Source organism: Salminus brasiliensis, chromosome 3 (assembly GCF_030463535.1).
Source record: "Salminus brasiliensis chromosome 3, fSalBra1.hap2, whole genome shotgun sequence".
NCBI lineage: Eukaryota > Metazoa > Chordata > Actinopteri > Characiformes > Bryconidae > Salminus > Salminus brasiliensis.
Genome location: NC_132880.1, coordinates 50716213 through 50740134, shown reverse-complemented (window position 1 = coordinate 50740134; position 23922 = coordinate 50716213). Strand labels below are relative to the sequence as shown.

At 40.6% G+C, this 23922-nt stretch overlaps 1 protein-coding gene across 1 annotated transcript in view; it reads right to left on the bottom strand.

Annotated features, from left to right (window-relative positions):
* Positions 1-3017: 3017 nt before the first annotated feature.
* smarcc1b (SWI/SNF related BAF chromatin remodeling complex subunit C1b) overlaps positions 3018-23922 on the bottom strand; it is a 22072-nt gene continuing 1167 nt past the window's right edge. The window contains exons 2-28 of the mRNA XM_072676492.1: positions 23339-23458; positions 21968-22053; positions 21045-21126; positions 20792-20884; positions 20144-20213; positions 19610-19679; positions 18919-18994; positions 18585-18710; positions 18428-18510; positions 16618-16736; positions 16446-16505; positions 16270-16304; positions 15243-15358; positions 14225-14296; positions 12520-12633; positions 12216-12369; positions 12022-12132; positions 10864-10923; positions 10498-10756; positions 8982-9143; positions 8441-8490; positions 8038-8131; positions 6807-6940; positions 5743-5877; positions 5452-5608; positions 3946-4017; positions 3018-3433 (exon numbers count right to left, since the gene is read on the bottom strand). Of these exons, the coding sequence (XP_072532593.1) occupies positions 3366-3433; positions 3946-4017; positions 5452-5608; positions 5743-5877; positions 6807-6940; positions 8038-8131; positions 8441-8490; positions 8982-9143; positions 10498-10756; positions 10864-10923; positions 12022-12132; positions 12216-12369; positions 12520-12633; positions 14225-14296; positions 15243-15358; positions 16270-16304; positions 16446-16505; positions 16618-16736; positions 18428-18510; positions 18585-18710; positions 18919-18994; positions 19610-19679; positions 20144-20213; positions 20792-20884; positions 21045-21126; positions 21968-22053; positions 23339-23458 (2778 nt within the window). The 3' untranslated portion in view covers positions 3018-3365. The remainder of the gene's footprint in view (positions 3434-3945; positions 4018-5451; positions 5609-5742; positions 5878-6806; positions 6941-8037; positions 8132-8440; positions 8491-8981; positions 9144-10497; positions 10757-10863; positions 10924-12021; positions 12133-12215; positions 12370-12519; positions 12634-14224; positions 14297-15242; positions 15359-16269; positions 16305-16445; positions 16506-16617; positions 16737-18427; positions 18511-18584; positions 18711-18918; positions 18995-19609; positions 19680-20143; positions 20214-20791; positions 20885-21044; positions 21127-21967; positions 22054-23338; positions 23459-23922) is intronic.

The window sequence follows — 23922 nt, the reverse complement described above, 5'->3', positions numbered from 1 at the left end:
CGTGTGTGTAGAGGTGTGTGTGTGTGTGTAGCGGTGTGTGTGTGTGTGTGTGTAAGAGCTGAGCTGTTGAGCTCAGAACGCGCGCGCCTTCTGTTCTGCTCTGTCCCGTTCTGTTGTGCTTTGCTTTTGCGCGCGCAGTCAGCTCTCTCTCTCTCTCTCTCTCTCTCTCTCTCTCTCTCTCTCTCTGTATCTCTCTCTCTCTGTCTCTCTCTCTCTGTATCTCTCTCTCTCTCTCTCTGTATCTCTCTCTCTCTCTCTCTCTCTCTCTCTCTCTCTCTGTATCTCTCTCTCTCTCTCTCTCTCTCTCTGTATCTCTCTCTCTCTCTCTCTCTCTCTCTCTCTCTCTGCAAAAGTGGTTTTTGTTCACCCCTGGTCACGTGACGTGTGATGTTGATGTTTTTTTGCTGAATGTAACAGATTGCACGAAAAAAACAAACATAAAATGTGACGTGTGCAAAAGTGATGGCACCTTCAATGTTTGTTTTTCTTTATTAAATGGAGTAAATAAATACAAATTATATATTAAATTAAATGTATATTCTGACACAGATGTGCAAATGCACACACAGCTTGTCTAGTCCCTGTAGAGAAGAAGTACTGCCAATAGAATAGGACTCTCTGGAGCAGATCAACATCATGACCCTATTGGCTCCATGCTGCCTAATAATGCCAGGCGTGGGCTAGAGGGGTATAAAGCCCCCCAGCATTGAGGAGCTGTGGAGCAGTGGAAGAACTGTGTTCTCTGGAATGATGGTGGTGGAGCTCCACCCAGTACTTTTGGGATGACAGGGGGGAAACAGGAAGCTGAGATCATGTGACAGGGTGATGGAGTGTTGAGCTGATCAGTCTGATTAATTCAGTGATTGATCAGTGAGGAGTGATCACTGTGAGGAGCAGATAGACAAACCTGAGATGATCAAACTTCAGATGAGGGAGTGTTGTGAGTGTGACCACATGCAAAGTCCATCTTCACCTGAATGCTCTCAGTAATGACTTCATCATAAAAACAGACAACAAAGCAGTGTGTGTGTGTGTGTGTGTGTGTGTGTGGAGGAACAGTAGGAGCAGCACAATTAGACCAGCACGACAGAGCCTGGGTAGATAAGAGGTTTGACCAGTAAAACAGGACAGAGCTAAAGGAAAAACTAATATATTGCGTTGACTTGCGTTGGTTTCTCAGGAGTCTGGGGGTCTGAGGGTCCTTCCTGTGTCTTTTACTGAGGAGAGGCTTCTGTCCGGCCACTCTGCCATACTCTGCCATGTCAGATCTTATGTAGACACGTGTGTGTCTTTCCTAGTCGTGTCCAATCACCTAAATTTACCACAGTTGGACTCCAGTCAAGGTGTAGAAACATCTCAAAGATGATCAGGAGCCATGGGAGACCCCTTTTTATTTGTATTAAATTTAATACATTTGCAAAAAATATATATATAATTGTAGCACAAGGCCTCAACATTCTGGCCTGACAACTTTCCGAAGGCACTGTATCCGTACTGACTGAGGGGGGCGCTACCGACCAGACCTGAGTAAAATCTGTTGTTTTTTTTATTTAAGTTAGTTAATTTTTTTTTATCTTATTATGGTTGTGATATAAACTCAGGTAGTGCCGATTTGGAGACCCACCCTAGCGACTAATAAAACATGACCCAAAATGATGTCACGGCAACCATTATATTAATAACCACGACAACAACAAACGAGTTTGAGGACCCTCAGCCAGTTAGGAGCAATTGTCACACAACAGCTTGGTAAGCGAACACCTGAGCAAGACTCCGCCCAGTCTCCCCTACTGTTCTGTACCCCACCTGTATAAACCCGTAGCCCCTCCCACTGGACTAAATCATTTTAGGCTACGAGTAACAGAGGTGGACAACCTCTACTACTACGGTCAAGCGCTCATCATAAGCATACCCCCTCCACCACAACTCCTCCCCTGCCGCCAACCCGTGCCGCCATTCCAATAAGGAGAGAGGTAAATACGCACTTTATGATAGAAGTAATTCCAGTTGTAATGAGAAATAGATCAATGTTAAATCTGAAAGATAAATAAAAGATCATTTAAAATATTAAAATAAACCTAAATATTCAAATACATCACACACAATATGCAGATTATGCTGAAAGTAATTTGTATTTGGGATAAATAATTTAAATGTTTAGCACCTACCTGTTCTTCATTACAGAGGTGCACCATCAGGCACAGCAGCACTGCCCTCCATCCACTTATTTTACTGACCATAGTCTATAGGTATTGAGATATGTGTGTGTGTAAAACAGGCCGATTCCAAAACCCCCAAACTGTTACATCACAGTCCTGACTCGTTATAATTATACCCCCAACATTTACATAAACCCCGCCTGTAAGAGCCAGGTTAAGGGTTTATTCTTTTGCAGTAGCAATTTAGTTAAAACCGTGAAAATATGGTGAAGATAATTTAATAAGAAATAATAATGAATGTATTAAACATGTAAATTCTGAAGATCGTCTGTCAGTATTTGGTATTTTACGCTTGCAGGCAGGTTAAGGCCAGAGAGCTGCTAGGGTCGTTGGTAGGGCCGAGCTTTATCCAGTCTAGCGCAACGTCGTTTTTCACCAACACTGGCTGTTAGACTGGCAACAAAGGTGGTGCAAAAGAATTGGCAAGAGGTGGAGTGCCACAACACCGCCCACTAGAGGGAGCTCTAGTTAAAGCTGGTGATGCTTTTAGGTTTCTGGGGGGGAAAAAATAAGGACACACCTGTGCTTCAGTAACACCAGAGAGCCGCACATCTCCTGCAGACTCGGACAATCAGAAAACCTGTGGTGTTGGGTTGGGTACCCGGGTTCACCAAGCTGCCACTGTTGAGCCCTTGAGCGAGGTGCTTGTCTGTGCCCTGTCTGCAGCAATGGCTGCCCTCTGGTCTGGGCAGGTGTGCTCACTGCATCACTCTGTGTGTGTGTGTGTGTGTGTGTGGTGTATATACAGTGTACTCTGAATGGTTAACAGCTCAACAATACAACTCCGAGACAAACAAATACATGTAATAAAAAATTTATTTAGCCTTGATTTTTTTCCATACTCCATGAGTGCTATATCAGATCCAATACAAAAACCAAGCTACAAACACTGACGCAGAGAAACAGCCAACAAAAAGCCACAAATGTTACGTTCTGACCTCAATTTAGCATAAAATAACGCATACAAATGACGAACGTCTGCACAGATTCATCACACGACAAGAACTGAAACGAAGGATTTGCCGAAATGGCAGCGCTGTGTTTTAAAAAGGACTAGAGTCTGCTGGACTGGACTGTGTGAGACTGTCTGACTGCTGCTTTATGGTCGGGGTAAGCAGAAAGGTGATGTGATGCTGAGATGAGGCTTCAGCTCTCCGCTGGAGGGCGGGAGATGGGTGTGGTCCCTTCAGACTGGGAGGAAGGTGGAGTTGGGTCTGTGTAGGAAGAAGAAGAGGAGGAGAAATTTAACAGTTATGGTGAGAGGACAGCGCAGCTAATCCATAACATAAATAAATAAATAAATTATGACTATTAATAAAATCAATTAATTAATAGAGTTGTAAGCATATAATAAACTCTGTTTCTTGTCTGTTTCATTTATGTTTTTCAGTTTAATTTTAATATTATCTGTTATTGCTTGTTTTACGCTACAATCCATCTTTTGTCATTGAAAGTATTTGTTTAATCCATTTTTAAATCTTATTTTAAATCTATTTTAATGGTTTAGTCGTGTGAATGTCAGTCTGATTTGTTTAATTATAATAAGGTTTATATAAAGTCAGAGAGACTGACTGGCGTATTTTAATGCAGGTACAGAGCAAGATCATAGATGACAGTTTTGTTGTTTATTTGTATTTGTATATTATTGTTCCTTTATTTGATTTTATTGACATTTTATAATATTATAATAATGAGAGATAGCTAGAGGGATTTTGGATGTACTTACACATGCCATTAGGGGCACCAGGATGTCGAGAGCCCATCATCTGTCCTGCTCCTCCACCGCCGATGGCACGACCTGACCGAACAACAAAGGCTTCATTATGAAGGCAGTTAAGACCCAGCAGGTGGAAGTCAAAGCTATTTTGCGAACGAGCTCACGTCCACTGTTAGACTGACGGAGATGCAGCGGTTCGTGCTGGTTAGCTTATGAATGCAGGGTCATTAAAATACATAAGCCATGCAATCATGAGCACACACCTGAGTGTGCATTATCGTCTTCATGACTGTGTATGTAGTGTTTTATGGTCTTATTTCTTGATCTATTTTCATTTCTACACTTCATTACTGATCAATCTCAGTTTTCATTCCATCCTTATTTCATATTTTACTTTTTTACTTTAATTTTAATATTATTTGCTTTGCTATTAAGACACAACCCTGTCATCAACAGCCCAGTGCTGTAACCGCTAGGCACCACTGCCAAAGCAGGGCTCGTCTGGGATTTGAACCGGGGACCTCTCGCACCCTAAGCTAGAATCATAACCCTAGACCAACGTGAATTATTATGTTACTATTCCTCTTTTGTCTTTTTTATTGAAGTAGTCGTTTGATCTATTTTTAATCTTATTTTAAATACATTTTAATGTTAGCTTGTAATGAAATGTGAGTTTCAGTTTGATTTGTTTGAATAATAAAGTTTATATATAAAGCTTTGTCAGTAAATAAAGCACTGAATTTCTGAATCGGATGTGTGTGAAATGCGTTAGATAAAAAGTGTGTATTTAAACACAGAGCAGATAGGATGTACAACTGTGGTTTCCATTTAATATTTTTACTTATATAATACTTTCAGAATCTGTATTTGCTCATAGTTTTTCTATGTATGTCACCTTACTTTCTGTCTTTGGTCTTTTTAGTCGAAAATATTAGTGTTTTTAAACTGGCATCAGTGAATAAAGCTCTGAATTTCCATCTGATTTTTCTGAAAAACGTCATTTAAAAAGGTTTTTTTATTGATTAATTGATTGATGTATTTGAATGCAGGTGCAGAGCAGATCCCATGATCTACTTTTTCAAAAATATTTAATTTCATTCCTATTTTAACAACATTTTAAATTGTTAAATGTGTAAACTTTATCTCATGTCATCATTTTCTACCTCTTTTATCTGACTGTCCATCATTTTCTTTTAAGTTGAAAGTATTGTAAGCACTACTTTAGTGTGTGTATATATATATAATTATTATTATTATTTTGATTATACTTATTCCGTTTCTCTCTCTCTTTATATTGATATTTATAAGATTATAACAGTAAATGGAGGAACGTAAGAACTTTATTGTACAGTGGAACTGCTTGCACATGACAGTAAAGTCTTTAATCTGGAATCTTTGCTTTTTTTTTAATCACTTATTGATGAATTGACATTTCATCATTTCAAATTGTCTGAAACTGCTACATAAATAATCTGACTGATTTATTGATTAACTGGTGTATATCAGAGCACATACCATGGTGAAGAGGGTTATATGCTGCTCCACCGCTCTGCGAGGCTCCAGCCTGCTGCTGCTGCTCGAGGTGCTGTCGAGCCTTTATCTCCGCGTACTTCACCTGCTCCATGTGGAAGTTCTGCCTCTCTGAGAGCAACTGCTGCCTCTGCTGTTCCAGCTGCAGAACACAAACACACACACAGAGCAGGTCTTTACACAGGATTCCGGGGCGAGGACTGCAGCAGGCCCACACAATCCCACATTGCTCTGGACTGCAAAGGAAGCCCGTGATGCAGAATAAAGGGAACCTACCGCCTCCTTTTCTCGGTCCATGATGGTTTCCAGCTCTTCAAAGTGCCTCAGTTTGATCTCCAGCTTCTTCATTTGAGTTTCAACCAGCAGAGCCACCAGAGATTTGATCTTCCTTTCCTCAACAGCAGCCAAGTGCTGAAACACAGCGTGAGAGATGAATAAACGGTGAGGCGGTGAGATTCAACACTGACGGTTTATTCAATAGACGCTTTAGAGTGCATGAGCCTGCGTCTCTGGACAAACACACGTCCAAATGTTTGTGGACACCCCTTCTAATGAATGCATTTGGCTTCTTTAAGTTGCCCATTACTGACAGTGATGTGCAAATGCACACCCACACTCGGCTTGTTTAGTCCATGTACATAAACTCAATGGACAAAAGTATTGGGACACCTGCTCATTCATTGTTTCTTGTAATTGTCTCTACTGTCCAGAGATGATTTTGGAGAAGGAGCATTGCTGTGGGAATTTGATTGCATGCAGCAACAAGAGTGTTCGTGAGGTCAGGATGTTGAATGATGATGATCACCACCCCACCTCATCATCCCCAACTCCCCAATTTAGCCCAAAAGTACTGGATGGAGCTCCACCACCATCATTCCAAGAGAACACAGTTCTTCCACTGCTCCACAGCTCCTCAATGCTGGGGGGCTTTATGTACCCCTTTAGCCCACTGGAGAGCAGCACTCTCCAGTAAGACTTGGGAATAATTACAGTGTTTTTGTTACAGTGTTAAAACCACACTATAATATGAGGGTTCTGTGTGGGTGTCGTCTGTGCCATACACCAGCCAATCAAAGCAGAGCTTATGTGTTTTTTCCCCCGTGAGTCCTCCATAAAAAGAAAATCAGTGTGTTTCATTTGAAGTTAGAATAACAGGGTGGTAAATAAGCTTGTTTAACTGCATCTGAGCATTTTTCACCCCCAACACACTCACTATTAATACATCCAACAGCAGCTTAAACACTCAACACCTGCAATGCGATGGTAGGTGTAAGCATGCTGGATGTTCATGCCAGAGGATATAGGGTGTCTACTACAGTGGAAAAAGATCAGGCACTTACTTTGGCTTTGGTGGCAGCAGAGGCCAACGCAGCGGCGGCTGCTGCAGCAATATTGGATTCAACCAACTCAAGCTCCGCCCTCTTTCTTCTCTCATCTTCTTCTCCTTGAGTGTGGCCCGCTTCCATTGCCTCTCCTTTAATAGAAGAACGTGAGATAAAGAGCTTTAAAGGGACCCTACCATTTTTCTCTGACACTTCAGAACCAGTGACTGTAGAAAACATGGACGCCGTGGTTCAGAAATGAAGCTAGAACTGTCCGCCATGCTGTCAAACCTGCAACCAGAGTCTTCTCAGTAGAGACCAGAGGTGGGGCCAGACTCACATACTCATTTGTTAGACCTGCCCCTTTCTCCCAGACTAAGACTCAGTAAGAGCTTCCAGCACAGAAGCAGAGCGGATTTCCCCCTGGACGCCCAGTCTGTCCGTTAAGTGGACGCTCCAGCAGTAAAAGTGCAGCTCATGTACTAAACAGAGAGGACACCATGCAGGTGCTGCAGATGGCCCTCTTTTCCAGCCAAGACTGTCAATCTGTCAATCACTTCATTCCTAAGTGTAGCCCCGCCTTCTTACAATAGAGCAGAGTAAGGATTAAAACTGATTTCTGGGGAAAATTTAAAAAAATATGCCGATATCAGCACAGGGAGACTAACTGCTGGAATCTGGAGAGACAGTTTAGAGGAGGGAAAATGAGATGGGCGGAGCTATATATATATATATATATATATATATATATATATATATATATATATATATATATATATATATATATATCATACTGCAACCAGCTAGCAGAGGCGCTAGACCTGTGGTTGCTTCACTTCTGGGAGACGTTGCGCTGTCCATGTTCTCTACAGTAATAGGGTAGAACCAAAACAGAGCTGTAAAATGAGCCAATTACAAAACCCCAAAACTGTTACATCACAGTCTTGGATTAAAACACTTACATCCCCAACATTTATATATATATAGGAATATAAAAGTGGAAGAATATGGAAGTAAGGCTAAATAGGCCAATCAGAGCAAAGCTCAAGGAAAATCAGTGTGTTTAATTCAGAGGTGAAATAACAGGGTGGTAATTAGCCTCGTTTAACTGCATCTGAGCATCTTTCACCCCAAACAAACACACACTCACTGCTAATACATCCAACTACAACCTAAACACTCAACATGTGGACGTGTGTGTGGTGTCCGGTGGTCTCAGGTTGGTGTATTCGGACCCTGTGTGACACACCTGCTGTGTTCTCTTCTCCTTTCTCTCCTTCGCTTTCTTCTCTTTCCTCGTTCTTCACACGCTCCGCCTCTCCAGCGAGGTTCTCTCCACCGGTCTGAGCGAGCGACAATACGGAAATACGAGACAGTGAGATTAACACAGTGAGATTATTCACATGCATCACATGTCCAAATGTTTGTGGACACCCCATCTAATGAATGCAAGAGAAGTACTGCCAATAGAATAGGACTCAGGAGCAGATAAATATGGACCTGTTGGCACCATGCCTGTATGCTGGTGCACTTTCCCCTCTTATGTACTAATCTAAAACGTTTGCACATTATTAAGTAACGCAACAGCAGATGGTTGCGTAGGATTCGGAGCGCAGCAATAGATGAGGAAAATGGGTGTTGGGTTCTCTCACCTTTTCATGTTGTTCAGACTCAAATTCCATTTTTTCAATTCCAGCACAATCTAAGAAGAAGCACAGAGATGTTATGCACAGTACACTTATTATAGTTTCTTTTTTTTACATCACATATGAATATTTATTAAAATTCGTTTACATACGTACAGTTAGCAAATATGTGTTCAACTTTTCTTTGAAGTATTTAAGATATCTAATTTTATTGGTGTTGTAATTATACATTTTCTAAATGGTATAAAACAAATGTAAATTGATGTCAATAAAGCAAACTGAATAAAAATAAAAAAGTAATTCAGTCAAATTATTATTATTTGTTGTGTTATTAATTTTAAGTGCAGCTAATCAGCTGGTAGTCTGTATGCTGTCCTTTAGACCTGCTGAGACGACTGCTGCCCTCTTTTGGCCATGTCCTGCAATGCGATCTGACTGCATGGAAGTAGTATTTATATATATATATATATGTGTGTGTGTGTGTGTGTGTGTGTGTGTGTGTGTGCGCGTGCGTTTGTGTGTGTGTGTGTGTGTTTTCTAAACATACCACTCTTTTCCAGCTGGTCAGAATCAGGTCCTGGAATGTTACTTGACTGCAGCCCAAAAGGGGGGTCTAGTCGTGCTACACTCCGCCCAGGTTCTTGGGCTTTACGGACATTTGGGTTGAAGAGCTCTGGAGGGGCTTCCTCTCTCACCCGAGAGAACTCCTCTGAGAACACAGAGAGAATTCGTTCAGACATGCAGAGGCACAGATCAGCGTACTGGACTGTAAAACACTGTGGATACGGTATGAAGACGGTATGTAGTCTTAAGAGGTAAAGATGAGCCTGATTTTTCTGAACTGTAACTGTGTCTGACATCTGCTCTGTTCTGAAGCTGATAACCCTGGTTACCTTCACTGTAGAGGTAGGGGTAGGATATTTTATTGTGATAAATGCTGTTACTGTGATAAACAATCTGCCTTCCTGAGCTCAAAGAACACTGATCTACTGCCTGCTTCAGTACAGAGAGTGTAATCAGCGCCGGTTGCAAAGGAGTGGAACATTTCCAGTAAATTACTGGTAACTTTCCATAGGAACTTTAGCTCGGGAACTTTGGAAATATTCCAAAATATAAACTTTTGTGGGAATATATGGGAATTTATTGAAATTAATGTAAAATGTTTAAATTAAAAATAAAAAAATGTAAATGTAAAACTTATATGGGAATATATGGAAATGTATTGGAATTAATAGGAAATATTGGATAATTTAAAGGAACTGTCATACACTATCAGTGTATTGTTTTTTTTTTTGTTAACAGCAGACATGAACCCAAATAATAACTGACACATAATTAGTTGCAAGCAGAACTTAATAGTTTATAATATTTATGCTTATTGCTAATTATTAAATGCTAATTATTTCACCATACAAAAGTGTGTTCTAATGTTACATAAATGATTAAATATTAATTGTCACTTACAGAAACCTGTTCAGGCAAAAAAAATATAGGTAGCTAGCCTATGCTAGGCTTGGTAAACTAGTCTGAAATGAAATTGCTCATTAAGCTTTTCTGATTAAGCAGATAACGAGCGACTGGGAGATTTAATACAGCTGGATTTAATAGTTGCTTAAATGTTTCAATGCTAATATAGTTGTGAACCTTGTCAAAAATCTGACTTTAGGAAGTCCTTTGGTCCAGATGTGTGCTTTTTCATTAGTGGTGAGTGTCAGGTCTGTAGAAATCATCTGGACATGTACTGTACATGTGATGGAGGAATGGACAGTGCATGCTGGAGTGTGGTCTTCTCAATAGCCCCCCAAGTGTGTGATGGGCCATGTGTCTGGGATTGAGGAGCAGCTTTGCTATTCAACTGTTTTGGTATCAGATCTAATTATTTTAGCCAGGATTCAGTTTCTCACATTTAGCTTCAAATATTCCCATTTTATTCCCATTAATTCCCATAATTACCCGTTAATTCCTGAGGTGAATTTCCCAACTTCCGCAACCTTACTGTTTAATTTGCCCTACTTCACTGCTTTTGTGAGCCTTACACACACACCATCTACAGACATACATACCCAATGCTGCCTTGGCAGCAGCTGAGGCCACTCTGGGGTCCACCACTGAAGCTAGAAAGGCCACAGTACTCATGACGGGGTTTCCTGATTGGCTAAAGGGGACAGGCTGGTAGGCAAGAGGCCCTAACGAGGCTTCAGAGTTCTCCAGGTAAGGGTCCTCTATAGGCAACCGCAGGAAGTGCAGGATACACTCATCCTGTGTTCGGCTGCCTACGTGCTCCGAGACTTTATTCCAGTCATCTTTATACATCTCTAATGCCTGAGAGAGCGAGAGAGCGAGAGAAATATGGAGAGAGTCTCTCAGGCAAATATGCTTTTATGGTCAATAAAAGAGCATTTCACAGAGTGCTGTACTGCCTTGCTCACCTCCAACAGCAACAGGGTCTCTTGTTCGGTCCACTCGCGCCCTGCACTCGCTCCTTTGGTCTATGGAGAGCACAAACAGACAAAATGAGTCATGAGTCGTGGTTTCAGACTCACGGACAGCTGTGGAACAGAGATGAGGATGAAGGATGCTGCTACAGTGAGTGTAATGATAGGAGACGCTACCAGGGTTAAAACGGGAAGAGGTTTTCACAGTATGATCAGCATCTCAAAAAAATATCAATATTTACAGTATCATGGTGTTTCACAATTATCATTAATATCAGTTACCATTATTCTTACATATTTACTATACTATTATATTTATTAATGCTTTAATACAGTTCAAAAATACTCTTAATTATAATTATTCTTACATATTTATTATACTATTATATTTATTAATGCTTTAATACAGTTCAAAAATACTCTTAATTATAATTATTCTCATTCATGCTTTAAAGCAACACTATGGAAAATTGCCATTTCTTGCACTTGGGCTCCCCCTACGGTCAAAAAAGTATAATTAGTGCTTTAAAACTAAACTAAAAAGACACACTGTTCTGGATGAGCTGAGAGACAAAGTAAAGATGGAGTCCGGGTGGAGTGGTGTTGTGATTCTGAAGCCACTGTTTTAAGATAAAAATGCTACATACTGCTGCTTTAATGTAAACGCAGGATTTCACTGTTGTAGTTGGTTGAGCTGTTTAGAGCTAATTTGTACTTGTACTGGAAGCTAAGGATTAATTCTATAAATTAATCCTTAAACTATTTATATATTCTATAAATATATAATATATAAATAGTGAAAAAAAGCATATAGTTGCCAACTTGCTGCCAGCAGCATGATGAATAATAAAAATGAATTTAATAGTGGATAGTTTTATGGTCAACGTTTAGCTGGTCACTGATCTACTTTAGGGATTAAAGTAATAAACGACACATACGGCCGAATTCGGGTCTCAGAGACTTTACAACCTGGCCCTCCGACCTCGACAACAAGCTCATGTTCACTGCTGGGATATCGGACGTATCCGGACTTTTCCACACTGCTGATTTAAAGAACTTTTTAGGAAATTGGTGAAATCAGTGGCGCTTCTCTCTGGAATACCATGTAACCAGTACACCAGTTCAGTATGTGTGTGTGTGTGCGCGAGAGACCTTGGGATGTTTCTTTGCATAAATGTCCGTTCGCAGTCCAAAATTCTGCAGGTCTGAAGGTTTTTCTCGGCTCTTCTCTGGGAAATGGAGCGTATGCTGAGAGGCTGGAACCTACGACAACAAGCAACACAACTCAAACACCCATAAACAGACGATGACACACTGCTTGGGTGTGTGTGTGTGTGTGTGTTTACCTGTAAGGGTCTGTGCTGCAGAGGGACGAGGGCTGACGGAGAGTCTGTGAGCACGTTAAAGTGTGGTGTTGGGGGCGGGCCCATAGGTAGAGGTCTGCTCTCGGCATCCACCTGGTAATTTATGAGGCCCCACTGCTCCAGAAATGCATGGACCCTGCTCACACACACACACACACACACACACACACACACACACACACACACACACACACACACACACACACACACACACACGCATATGAGCGCCACACAAACACGCAGCACTGATGAGCGAGTTAAACTGAACACCTGTAGAAGTGCTGACCTGATCAGAGCGCAGACATCTCCTGTAAGGTTGCGTCTGCAGGACGTGGAGGTCAGGTACTCCTGAGGGTTCAGCCGATACGTGTCGATCATGAAGTTACGATACGCCAGATATCTGCAAGCACCCACAATACACACACACACACACACACACACACACACACACACACACACACACACAACCAAAGAGCTATATTTAATGCCTGAGCTATTCTATATGGACAAAAGTATTGGGACATCTGCTCTTTAAAAGAGTTTCTCCTGCTTCTATTGGAGTAACTGTCTCTACAGTGTAGAGAAGAAGACTTTCTACTAAATTTTGGAGCAGAGCATTGTTGTGAGGATTTGATTGCATTCCGAAAAAAAAAGAACATTAGTGATTTCAGGATGTTTATGTTCACCTGCATCGGTTCTGATGAGATCTGGAGCTTCTACAGTAAAACGCTCTCACTGCTGAGAGACAGGGTTTTGATAATGTGTAAAGGTTTCGGGTAAGTGATGAAAATGAGATGTAAAATTATCCATTTGTTCAAAACAGTCAAATTTATACACACTCCAGACGGAGGAGAGTATTTGTGCAGATGTTTGTGCAAAAATGAATAATAACAGCGTTAGAGGATTGGGAGTGTAATACCAAGGTCCAATCCAACTTATTTGGTCTAATCAGTAAATCAGGCTGCTGGTAATCAGAATCAGATTAATGATACTAGGAGGGAAATTACAGTTGCTACCGTTCGTGTAAGAATAAACACTCTAGAAATAAAATAAATTTAGAACAAAGAGAGATTTTTTTTTTTAACTTGAAAAATGGAAATAAATATAAATTATATTAATATTGTAAAGTGGCATATTGGTAATAACTGTGATGATAAATATGGAAATTTATTGCACCCAAGTTATTGCACACATTAAATTGTACTATTATATGAATATATATTAATATGAATATTAATAGTACTATTATAATTGCATATAAGAACAGAATTAATTTGAGTATTGCACAGCTGAACCACTGAACCAAGACTTAATTTATTAGACTAAATGTATTTGTATAGCTTTTTATGACTGTTGTTGTTACAATGCAGCTTTACAGAATCAGTAATTAATAAAAAAAAAAGAAATGAAGAAAAGAAAATACAACATAAGAAAACATAAAAAATGTAAGACCCCCAGTGAGCAGCCAAAGACCACCGTGCAGGAGAACCTCCCTCAGAGCTGGAGGAGGAAACCTTGGGAGGAACCAAGACTCACAAGGGGGACCCGATCCGTCCTCCTCTGATCAGAACTATTTATAAATTATTGATAAAAGTCACCGAACCATCTAAACTGCTGCTGTTCTGCTCAGGTGTGCAGCATATTCTTAATAATAATATAATAATCATGTTGTAGTAGAACTTAATATAACTGAATATAGTCATGGCAGTGATGGTCAGAGTAATGAGAGGAATGATGGGTAATAGTGGTGATATTAATAGTGGCAGTGTCTGGAGTTCACAGAGATCAGCTCCCAAACCTTAGCTCTTCTAACTGTGTCCTTCCATCAATAACCTCAGTTAAGCTAAATGAACACATTTTAACGGCTGGATTTGTGTTCAATTCTATTTATTTACGTGTTTCAGAGCTACAGACACTCTGACTGCTGGGATAAACTGTCTCCACTGCCTGAGACAGTGTGCAGTGTGTTTCTGTGTGACGACAAGACTCACATCTCTGGTGACTTGGACTTGTTCTTCCCATTGAAGAACTCGGGCAGCGCTCTCCTCTCTATTCGATGAATACTGAGAGACAGATAAATCAGAGCACTTCGTTACACACACACACACACACACACACACACACACACACACACACACATACACACGTTTCACTTTACAAAAAGACACACAGGAAGAGAATAGAGACGCAGGTCAGCCCGTTTCTCCACCCTGTTTCCTTGTAGATTCAAACCAATATATCTGAGAGCCATGAAAGTTTCATACCTTCCTCACATACATAATTAAAACCAGCTCCAGTCGGCTTGGGAGTGCTGACCTGATTATACAGGGAACTGTGGTGGCCTCACTCACACACCCAAACACCCACTCACCCACACCTTGAGCCCAATCCCAGCGTTAAAGGAGGAGGAGGAGGAATGAACCTAGTTTTAGGTCAGGTGATTTAGTCCTAATGAATAACTGTGGACTTTCAGACTGGACTAGCCGCACACTGGGAGATGGGCTGATGTCATTTTACTGTAAGACGTCTGATGATAAAGACTGACCATCTGGGAGTGACCCCACTTTATATATCACTGTTATACCAAAACCACGGGACGCTCATTTCTGGAGGTGCAGGAGACTAAACTTTATTTTTTTTGTGTACATTATGTTACACAAAAACAAAAATGCAAAATAAATTAAGCAAACAAGCAGAAGCTCTTAGCAAATATTTTATGAAATCTAAAACTATTATTTTTAATATTTTTTAAAATACACACGATACACAAATTCTGCTGCACTCCGTCTGATTCAACAGCACTGAGTACACTCTGGTCAGAGTTCTTGAGGCACTGATGATGATGATGATGATGATACGCTCAGAGGACACAATACTATCACAATACTAACATTTATCACAATACAATGATGATGAAATACCATGTTTCCTAACTCTACCAATGTCTGATATCAGTCCAATCTACATCTATAAACTACATACAGAGGGAAGAGTGCGGCAAAGACTCACCAGTTGTAGTCGAACCAGGAGGTGTAGCTGGGTATGATAATGTGGTGAGTCTGCTCTGTAGCGCTCTCCTCACTATCCAACCCACGGCCAAACTCTCTAGCCTGATCTTCCTCATCCTATAACACACACACACACACACAAACAATCACAATATATGATTTATTCATTTAATTTACATCAATTTACAACTTTAACCATTAATCCTCTTGTTGTTATTATTATTATTATTATCACTGCTGCTCAGCATATCAATGATTATATCAGTACCCCCCGAGCAGAATAATGGGCTTATGTGGTGTTATGGTGACGTTATTCCATTCATCTGTCATTTATTAGTGGTTCTGATCAGAGGAGGACGGGCTCCTGTGTGCAAGTCTTAGTTTTTTCTGACCTGTGTTTTTTTGTCTTGCTCACTTGGATCTACTTGGTTTTATTTGACAAACCTCAATGTCTGCAATCCGACCTCCACCTTTAACCCATCCCGTGCAGTAAACACACACATACACACTAGTGAGCAAACACACACACACACACACACACAGTGACGGTGAGCACACGTGACTGGAGCGGTGCGCAGCCATCAGTGCGGTGCCCAAAGAGCAGAGGGGGTGTAATCTCAATACTTTAGAAGTGGAGTGATTAGAGAATTATTACCAATTATTAAGGAATAATAATAATAATTATTATTATTATTATCATTATTAATTTATTAATTAAATACAAATAAATACACCACTTGCATATATGACTTGCTTAAAATCATATTTGATATTTCCAGACTTTACTGCCAATAATAATAAAGAAACAGTTGTTAACAGAGTTAACTACTAAGAGTTGAATTTGATGTATGACTATTTTATTTAATTAGTTATTGATTATCTATTACATTTACAGTATTTAATATTGTTTCTATATTATTTAATAACTTTTTAAAGATCATCAATTATTTAATTTTCACAGTGAAGTTTCAGAGGTCTCAAAAACTAAAGGGTTAAAATCCAGCAGCTCTGGCATGAGGACTACTCACCCTGACTCCAGACAGGAACTCATCCTCCTGGTCATCTACAACAGAGGAATATTATAATGTACAAAGCCAAACAACAGTGTAAATAATCCAGGACACACACACACACACACACACACACACACACACACACACACACACACACACACACACACACACACACACACACACAGCTTTACCCAAGTCGGCCATGGTCCCTCCTTTCACTGGCGTGTTCTCACTGTCCTTCTTCAGGTTTACTGGCGGCGGTGAGAAAGCCCAGCATTAGCATTATATCATCACTGATGAGTCACACCAGACCACAGACTGGAGAACAGAGGAATAACAGACGCCGAAGATGATCTCACACACCATTTTTAGGTAGTATGACCTCCTCCATGTTAGGTACAGGTGTTGGGTCCTCCATGTCTTTGGTCAGATCCTCCTCTGGCTCCTCTTCCTGTTGGCCACGCCTCTTATACGGCCCTGAACTGCAAAATACAGATGAACAGACAAATACAGACTTACAGAAGTCCTCTCAGAGGAGGAGGGTCTTCAGTCTGGGTTTGAGGACAGTGAGCGTTGGACTCTCTGCTGTTCGGACACCCAGGGGAAGTTCGTTCCTCCACTTCGGTGCAGGACAGTAAAAAGTCTGGACGCTCGTCTTCCGTGGATCTTAAAGGATGGCGGGTCGAGCCGAGCCGTACTTGAAGCTGGAAGAGCTCTTGGTACTGCTTTAGGCCGTTTTCACACTCAATGTCTGAAGTGGATTCCGATTACAGCTGGGCAACATAATGATATTTTATCGTATTGTGATAAATGTTGTTATGGTGATACAGTAAGCTTCTCTGATCATATAGAGGAGACTGTTAGTGCTTAATAAACACTGATCAGCTGCAGGGTTCATTACTAACAGTGTAATTAGACTGCAGGGTTCATTAGATGAAGAGCAGCAGATGTTGAGTATAAATCACTGTGTTCAGTACAGGAGAGGATCTGAATAGTAGTTTATAAGAATCTGATACTGATGTGTTTAGTCTGTGATAAATATCGTGTATTGTGAAAAGAGCCTTTAAATATTGTGATATAGTATTTTTACCATATCGCCCAGCCCCTGCTGACTCATTGTTCTGCATATATGAACACGTCAAATGAACTCAGACCCCAAAAACAAAGCAAACTGAGACCACCTCCTGAGAAGGCCTCAGCTCGGGTCGGTGTGTAGTCTTACTGACTCGTGTGTTGTGAATTAAAGCGGACCGGGTCCATTTCACGTGCAGTTTCACGCACACAGAACCTCAAGACTGACTGTAAACTGCTACAGTTCTCACATCACAAAAATCTCTGTATGTGGATTTGTGTGGTCTCAGGATGAGGCCCTTTTTTAGATATCTGGGAACGGTAAACATCAGTTCTCTGCGACATATTTAAATATTTTAATAGTTTTTCTGCTGAAAATGGCTATGTGACTACGTCAGAGCGAGAACAGAGAGTCCTCTGAAATTAAGGACACGTAATCTTTCTTTGAGGAACTAGATGCAATTCTGGGAACAAGGGCATGATGTGCTAACCCTGCAGAGGTCCTTGTGTTGCATAGCTGGGGTCTGAGCTGTTGTGGTGTGAACAAACAGTGGTCTGAGATCTCATCAGCGCTAAAGAGGACCAGGACACTTTAAGTGTGAACACAAAAAGCTCAGAGCTCAGAGTTCAGTTCATTTAAAAAGAGCTCATTCACATCTAATATTGCAGATTATTACTAATGCCAGACACTATTATTACTAATAATATTACTAATTTTATTACTAATGCCATTGGCCAGATTTACATTTGACATTAGAGCTGTTTATTGGCAAGAATCTGGCGAAATGATGTGCATCACAATTCAAGAAACAAGGCGATGCCTACATGCCTATATGCCTATGGCTGACGACATTTAGACACTACAGGCTGTACTGCCTGCCTCAAGGGGGAGCTATACCAGACTAGTCAGGACTGTCTGCCCAAAATAAATGAAAGAAATATTGGTTAATCTTATTCCTTTTATTAATTAACGTCCAAACCATGGTGTGAACTGACCCATAACCTTTGTGAACAGTTATACCCCCAACCAGATCAAAATAGGTTCAATGCATCATAACATTTGAATAAAATCTACCCTAGAGAAAAAGTGGTGCAGCCTCACCCTTTCTTCCCGCCTTTCTTCCTGGACTCGGACGAAGATGGAGAAGGGGAGCGTCTCCTTTTCTTGCCGGACACCTTGCGTTCCTTCCAGAGAAGAGAAAAGACTTAACGATCACAGACAGACAGAGGAAACAAAGCGTGGCAAGGTGGAGATCTACCTCCTCATCCTGTGAGTAAATGCGGCGCCGGTAGCTCACACTCCGTTTACCCTCATCCACCTCATAGTCTTCTTCATTCATCCACTCATTAAACGTGTCTGTGTCGAGAACCCATTTAGCATGGACCTGAGAGAGAGGTACAACCGTCAGCTGAGGGCGCTAATGAGGGGGTCATGCTTTTAGAAATGCTACAACACACGATACACTGCTTTTATGTTATGATGATGCTAGAGATTGACACTGAAAGATCGGTTAGAGGGCATTTGTATATCTGTAGAGATGTATAAAGCCTCAAATATAGGATCTATGATAAAGGGTAAAGTGGTTCGCTCACCTTCCAGGGTCGATCTGGACTAGGGGGCTCCTCTACATCTGCATCAATATCACTGACTGGAATCCACATATCATAACTGAAAATAAGACATAAAATAATGCATACTTATGTATGTGTGTGTGAGTGTGTGTGTGTGTATATATATATATATATATATATATATATATATATATATATATATATGAAAAACTTTTGATGATTTTTCCTTTATAAATCATTGGCTGTTCGGATCAGCAATTTCAGTTAAATACATCTTATAGAAGACGAACACAGTGATATTTAAGCAGGATTTACAGAAAGCGTGCAATAATTATTTAAACGAAATCAGGCAGGTGAACTGAACATTTGTGTTGTATTTCATAAACCATAAACAACATTTCCCCTAAATTCCAAATAAAATTTACTATTTAGAGCATTTATTTATTTGCAGAAATGACAACTTATCAAAAGCAGCTGCTCAAATAATGCAGAGAAATGATGATAATTATAATGTAAAGAAGTTATTATTCAGATTTAAACACAGTGCTAATATCTGAACTTTGAGAGCAGTCAGAAATCACTATGCTGAAATAATAACCTCGACGGCCAATCACAGCAGGCATCTCACAAAACAAAACAATGACTAGTAATCATACAGTGTGTGTGTGTGTGTGTGTGTGTGTGTGTGTGTGTGTGTGTGTGTATTAGTTACCTGTCTGGGTACATGCCCCAGTGTACCATGACCTCTTGATCAACACGCATAACAGGTCTGAGCCACTCTTCTGCACAAAACAAGCCAGTCAGAGCCACATCACAAACTCTGACGCACAGTCACCGTCATATTGTCAAATCAGAGAAAAACCTCTTAACTTCAATGAAAGTCAATGGAAAAAGGTTTCTATTGGTCCATTCAACATCCAGTTACATATTGTACGCAGTATAAAGGAAAACATCCAGCTTTTGTAAAGTAAAAAGCAGCAGAATGGAGAGACAGCGCAACAACATGTCCCACATGTTCGTAACCCCTCGTTACATCACTGCTTTACATCTCCTTCATCTCCATTTATGGCACTTTTATTTTTTTTTAAACATAAAATTGATATACAGAGGTTCATGATGAATGGACCAATAGAAATGCTCCAAAATGCCTTAATAATAAGAAAAAAATATTTTACATCGACGTTCACTGAAAGTTTTTTTTCCCCCTAACAAGGATCACATGACCTTATACACACACCATACACACCTTCATCTGTTGAGGAGGGAGAGGGGTAGATGTGGTGGGTGGCCTGTAACCGGTCTTCTGTGACTGAACCCTGAGAAAGAGAGCGAGCGAGAGAGCAAGAGCAAGAGGGAGAGCGAGAGAGAGCAAGAGAGAGCAAGAGAGAGAGAGAGCTCTGAGCATGTCCTGAACACCCACACTTTATAAATAAATGGACTTTAAATGGTTCTATGAGGAATGCCACAGAATAACCACTCTCGGTTCTCTAAAGAATCATGTTGGTAACAGAGAAGTGTGAGTGTGAAGAACCTTTTAATTGGTCTAGAACCTTTACATCAAGTGAAGATTGTTTAGACCTTCTTCACCTTTTTTTTTTTATACTCCATTACAAACGTGGTTCTTTAAACGATGCCACAGAAGAACCTATGTTGGTTCTATAAAGGAATCAGGTTCTTTAGACCTGCAACAACAAATAAATGACCTAAAGCATCGTTCAAAGGACCATGTTTGTAAGAGAAAGTTGGGTCCAATAGAGAACCCTGTAGAGGGAGAGTGTGAAGAACTCGAAATGTGGTTCTTCTGCGGCAGAGCTCAAAGAACCCTTTTAGGACTTTACTGTCAGAGAGACAGACTGGAACTATGTCTGTCCTGATGCTCGTGACCCTTCCTCACCTGATGCCGCGTGATGATGTCTTCGAGTCTGCTTGCCTGTTTCTGCTCCAGATCAGGGGACAGGTACACCACAGGCCTGCTCAGCAGGTTGTTCTATCGATGCAGACACACACACACACACACTTACAGAAACTCTCCAAAAACCAGAGCCGCCTCTCTTACGAACTGATCAACTCAGATTCCCTTTATGTCATAAAAGCTCCTGTAGGTGTAATGTGTCCCAATACTTTTGTCCATATATGGTTTCCAGTACCTGCTTCAGCGCCTTCTCCACACTGACGAACATCTCCACATTGCGGTCGACTCTGGACGGATTCTGCAGGTCAAAGCGTCGCCTAAAGCACAGGGGAGAACAGCAGACCAATCACCAGTCAGAGGCAGTTAGCTGGCTGAACACTGGTCTTACACCAAACCTCTAAAAGCCGGCACAAAAGGAAGATGGCTATGGGTCAATCGGACAGACAGCTCTTAAACTGTATTTCTGTATAAATTATAATGTATTTAATTTAGTGTAAATAAATAAACTACAATTATATAACCTATTATCTCTCTATATTTGTTTATGTATATATATATACATACACACACACACATACATATATACATTTATATACACACACATATACATATATACACATCTATATATTGCATATGTAATAAGAGTATAATTGCACTAAATTTATGTGCAAGTGCTGTCATTGGCATTTATGCTTCTTTACATAATACATTTTTATATACACATTTATCACATATTTTATTTAAAGCAATGTACAAATATGGCTTTAAAACAAACAAGCAAACAATTACATAAAAGCTTACAATCATAAACTTAATCAGTGGTATTGTGAAGCTACCTGCTATTGTAAATCTCATGATCCTTCTGTATGTTTGAGATACTACCCTGACACCTCTCCTGGGGGCTGTGTGTAGGTGTGGTGGTTGTGGTGGCCGTGTTGGGGACAAAGTTCAGGACGGTCACTGATGAAGACAGTTCTACCTACCCACCCAGAGAGAGCAAGGCCAGCCAATTGTGCTGCCTTGTGCTCTGGCTGCTGCCAATTCGAACCATGAGTCATGTTGGCAGCGCCTTGTTAAGCTGGACCACTCGGAGCTTCCCTCATTTTGACTCTGAAGGTGAACGTACAGCTTTAGGAAAGTATACACATGAAGACTCACCAGCCCTGCTCCGTCTTAAACTTGTACACAGAGCCAAGGATGTGACAGAGAGCACCACCAGGTTTCATGTCCAGGAAACACTTCGCCTGCGTAAGGAAAAAGCAGATATAGAAAAAACGGCTGCTAGTAGAGCTGTACGAACTCTGGCAATCTGATTGGCTGCTCAGTACTGGAAATAGGAGACAGTTCTAATACACCTGGATACAGGGACTCATCAGAGCACAGCTTAGACTCAAAAAGAAAGAAAATTATTTATTCATTATAAAAATGTTATAATTTTTTTAAATTACTTCATCTGGCAATTACCTGTAAATTCCTTACATGGTACTCTCTCGCTTCTGAATAATCTGTGTAGATTTGTGTACTATATTTCTGTTTACTTTGTGAATTTAGTTTTGTGTATTTCTGTATATTTAGTTCTGTTTATGTAGTATATTTCTTTATTTTAGTACATTACTATATCTTTAATTTTTTATTATGTATGTATATTTCTACATTTATGTATTTTAAGAACAATTCTATATCTTTAGTTTTTAATATGTATGTATATTTCTATATTTCTGTACATTTCTATATCTTTAGTTTTTGTTATGTATGTATATTTCTACATTTCTGTATTTTAAGTACATTTCTATATCTTTAGTTTTTAATATCTGGGAATATTTCTGTATTGTCATTGCTGGACAAAATCCTCGTATCTCTAAATCAGCAGCTTTACAGGAGAAGGAAAAAACCAATATTTTCAATAGAAGTCAATGTAAAAAGATTTTATTCCCGGTCCATTGGAGCATTTCTATTGGTCCATTCATCATGAAATTTAGAGACAATATGAATAACAACTGCCAGGTTTACATTTTAAAAAGTCGAAACTAAAAAAAATGGCAGAAATTGAGATTTTTTTTGAGGACAATGATAATGTGTTTACTTTTGTACATTCAGTATATTTAGCTTATTTCTATTTACTTAGTTTTGTATGTTTATGTATATTTAGTTCTTGCAATTACTTTATTTTATTACGCTCTTTAATTTTATATTATTTATGTATCTGTGTATAGGTACGGTTCTTAAATTTATCTACTCTTGCTGCTGTGATATGGGACTTTCCCCCTCTGTCCAGCCATCCATATATCTGTCCCTCTATCCAGCCAATATAATAAAAACACATCATTTAGGCCGGAATCATATCCCATCAAAATGAGCGAAATCTGCTGGATCTCCTCGAATTCAACCACCTGCAGAAACCTGATACTGGTGAAGACGCTCAGAGCAGACTAACAAACATCATTCGTCAACATGCAGCACACTGCAGCTCCAAACACCTGAAGAGAGAAAAGCAGCAGGTAAAGACAGGAGGACAGGCTGGAGACTCACTGGTAGTTTGGTGAGGCCCGGGTTGCTCGCTCTGCGGCCAAACGCGTCCTCCTGAAACTGCAGAAGCTGAACAACCAGCCCTGCGAGAGACTTGCTGGACGGAGCATCAGCCTGCACATACTGGAGAACCGATAGAAGACCATGAGACGTAACTTCCAATAGAAGTCAACATAAAAAAAATCATTCCAGGTAATTTTGGGGTGAGAGGGGGATGAGAGGGTGAGGGGGGGATGACAGGGTGAGAGGGGATGAGAGGGTATGAGAGGGTGAGGGGGGATGAGAGGGTGAGGGGGTGAGGGGGGATGAGAGGGTGAGGGGGATGACAGGGTGAGAGGGGATGAGAGGGTATGAGAGGGTGAGGGGGGATGAGAGGGTGAGGGGGGATGAGAGGGGGTGAGAGGGTGAGGGGGGATGAGAGGGTGAGGGGGGATGAGAGGGGATGAGAGGGTGAGAGGGGGTGAGAGGGTGAGAGGATGAGAGGGTGAGGGGGGATGAGAGGGTGAGAGGGGGGATGAGAGGGTGAGAGGGTGAGAGGGGATGAGAGGGTGAGAGGGGGTGAGAGGGTGAGAGGATGAGAGGGTGAG